At 46.1% G+C, this 2659-nt stretch overlaps 1 protein-coding gene across 1 annotated transcript in view; it reads left to right on the plus strand.

Annotated features, from left to right (window-relative positions):
* LOC135697625 (cationic amino acid transporter 2-like) overlaps nucleotides 1-2659 on the plus strand; it is a 4339-nt gene extending 1680 nt beyond the window's left edge. The window contains exons 2-4 of the mRNA XM_065217409.1: nucleotides 536-896; nucleotides 958-1983; nucleotides 2044-2659. Of these exons, the coding sequence (XP_065073481.1) occupies nucleotides 542-896; nucleotides 958-1983; nucleotides 2044-2438 (1776 nt within the window). The 5' untranslated portion in view covers nucleotides 536-541 and the 3' untranslated portion in view covers nucleotides 2439-2659. The remainder of the gene's footprint in view (nucleotides 1-535; nucleotides 897-957; nucleotides 1984-2043) is intronic.

Below are 2659 nucleotides of genomic sequence, written 5' to 3' on the forward strand. Positions count from 1 at the left end.
AAAGCTGCATAAGCTTTTTTTTTAAATTACTTTGAGAATTTTAGCCGTAGGCTATTTCATCTCAGGCTGCGTACTCGAAAAAGCTCTTATTTCAGGCGTAACATTTGATAACGGCACAAAAGCTTTTGTAAACAAACTTTGTAAGGTCCTTTGCACGTGAACCAAAGTACGCTCACGCAAACCAATACCACTTTCGGAAAGGTGAGAGTTGCCCCTACCCGATGATGTTGTTGGTTTGCGTGGGCGTACTTCGGTTCACGTGCAAAGGTCCTTACAAAGTTTGTATACAAAAGCTTTTGTGCCGTTATCAAATGTTACGTCTGATTTACCATTTATTGTTCATTGGATCAAGGATAGGAAAAAAGTGATTTTTTAAATCTACTTAAATTTATAAAAAATAATCTTACAATCCCATCAAATTATCAAATCTAATGAAAGTTAGCAGCCAAAGCCTAGCACATCTAAAGGTAGCTCTCAGCTGTGAGTGAATGAGGAAGCACATTAACTATTTTCATCCTAATTCCTTTCTTTCCAGTCATTGATGGACAAATTCTTCAAGGCCCTCAGCCGCAAGAAACCGAACGACGATGACGGTAGTCATTCGAAGCTGGCCCGCGTTCTTACTCTGCTAGATCTAACGGGCCTGGGTGTCGGCAGTACCCTGGGCTTGGGAGCATACGTTCTAGCCGGATCGGTTGCCTACGAACAGGCAGGTCCCGGGGTGGTGCTATCGTTTGTGATAGCTGCCCTGGCGGCTGCCATTGCCGGGCTTTGCTATGCGGAGTTTGCCGCTCGAGTTCCGAAGGCTGGCTCGGCGTACATCTACACGTACATTACGATCGGGGAGTTTGCTGCCTTTACCATCGGATGGAATCTGATGCTGGAATACATCATTGGTTAGTGGGAATTGAGAGTTTATTTCCGTGAGGTATTGTTTAACGTATAATTCTTTCGAAGGAACTGCCAGTGTAGCTCGGGGGCTCAGTGGCTACATTGACGCACTGATCGACTACCGGATGGCGAATGCAATGCAAAGTATCGTACAGTTCCGGGTGAGTTTCCTCGGAAGATATCCGGACATATGTTCGTTCTTCGTGGTGCTTACGATCACTGCCCTCCTAGCATACGGTGTCAAAGAGTCCACGGTATTGAACAACATCTTCACCGGCGTCAATCTGATGGTGATTGTGGTGGTTCTGATTTCCGTTGGAACTAAGGTCAATCCTGACAATTGGAATATTAAGCCGGAAGATATTCCTCCCGGGGTGGAAGCCGGTGTGGGAGGCTTCATGCCATACGGGTTGGCAGGAGTCATGGCAGGGGCTGCCAAGTGCTTCTACGGTTACGTGGGATTCGATTGTATCGCTACGACAGGGGAAGAAGCCCGGAATCCATCCAGAAATATTCCTCTGGCCATAATTTTCTCCTTGATCATCATATTTCTGTCGTATTTTGGAGTGGCTACCGTGCTCACGATGGCTTTGCCCTACTACAACCAGGATCCAATAGCACCGTTTCCGAACCTATTCGATTGGCTTGGGTGGCAGGAGATCAAATGGATCGTATCCATTGGAGCCATCTTTTCTCTGTGTACGAACTCCTTGGGTGCGATGTTCCCTCTTCCACGAGTCCTGTACGCAATGTCTTCGGATGGCATCATGTTCAAAAAGCTTCGCGAGGTGAATCCAGTGACGAAGACACCCATATTTGCAACTATCATATCCGGATTAGTATCCGGAACGATGGCTTTGCTGTTCGATCTGCATCAGCTGATCGATATGATGTCGATTGGAACACTGTTGGCGTACACGATCGTCGCTCTGAGTGTTCTGGTTCTTAGATACGATGAGAATACCAACTTTAGGACCAGTGTTCCCAGCCAGGACAATACGATTATCGTGAAACAGCTGTTCAATCTGAACATCGCCAAGACTCCGAATGCCCTTTCCTCGAAGATCGTCAAGATCAGTTTGCTGCTATACGGTATGATCACTCAACTTCTGTTATCCTCAAACAAATAACCATTCCATTCGTTCGTTGTAGCTCTCATCATATGTGCCATCAGTGCCATACTGATGCACGGTCAAAACTACCTCTCGGCTCAGTACCCGTTGAATCTCACCATCTTGACCATCCTCGCCATGTCGATTCTGATTCTGTTCCTGGTCATCGCTTGTCAACCTACGGAGCAGTCCAAGATTACGTTCAAAGTCCCACTGGTGCCGTTCATCCCGATGCTGAGCATCCTGGTCAACATCTATCTCATGTTCCAACTGGATGCAGCCACCTGGATCAGTTTCTCCGTTTGGCTGCTGATTGGGTTCCTGATCTACTTCACCTACGGTATTCGGCATTCGGTACTGGGTTCCGGCAGTCAGACGCTCTGCGAAAGTCAGCTGGAAAATCCGTTCGCCATGATTGGCGTTGAAAAGGCGTAATCCTAACCTCAAACCTACCAAAGGGCATAAAGGGCAAGTGGGATAGTATGAGTTTCATTCCGGGTTAAGGCTAGTAGTTGTAAGCAATGAATCGCGAGAATCTAGTCAAACGAAATGTGATTTTACGAAGTGTGATCAATGTGTGTAAATTTACATCTCTGAGTGTATAGTATGTTTATGTTTTCGAAAATTTCATTCTTTTGACAATGACTTCGACAATA

Source organism: Ochlerotatus camptorhynchus, unplaced genomic scaffold, assembly GCF_037179485.1.
Source record: "Ochlerotatus camptorhynchus isolate MF236.1 unplaced genomic scaffold, CSIRO-AGI_Acam_v1.1 ptg000077l, whole genome shotgun sequence".
NCBI classification, from domain to species: Eukaryota; Metazoa; Arthropoda; class Insecta; order Diptera; family Culicidae; genus Ochlerotatus; species Ochlerotatus camptorhynchus.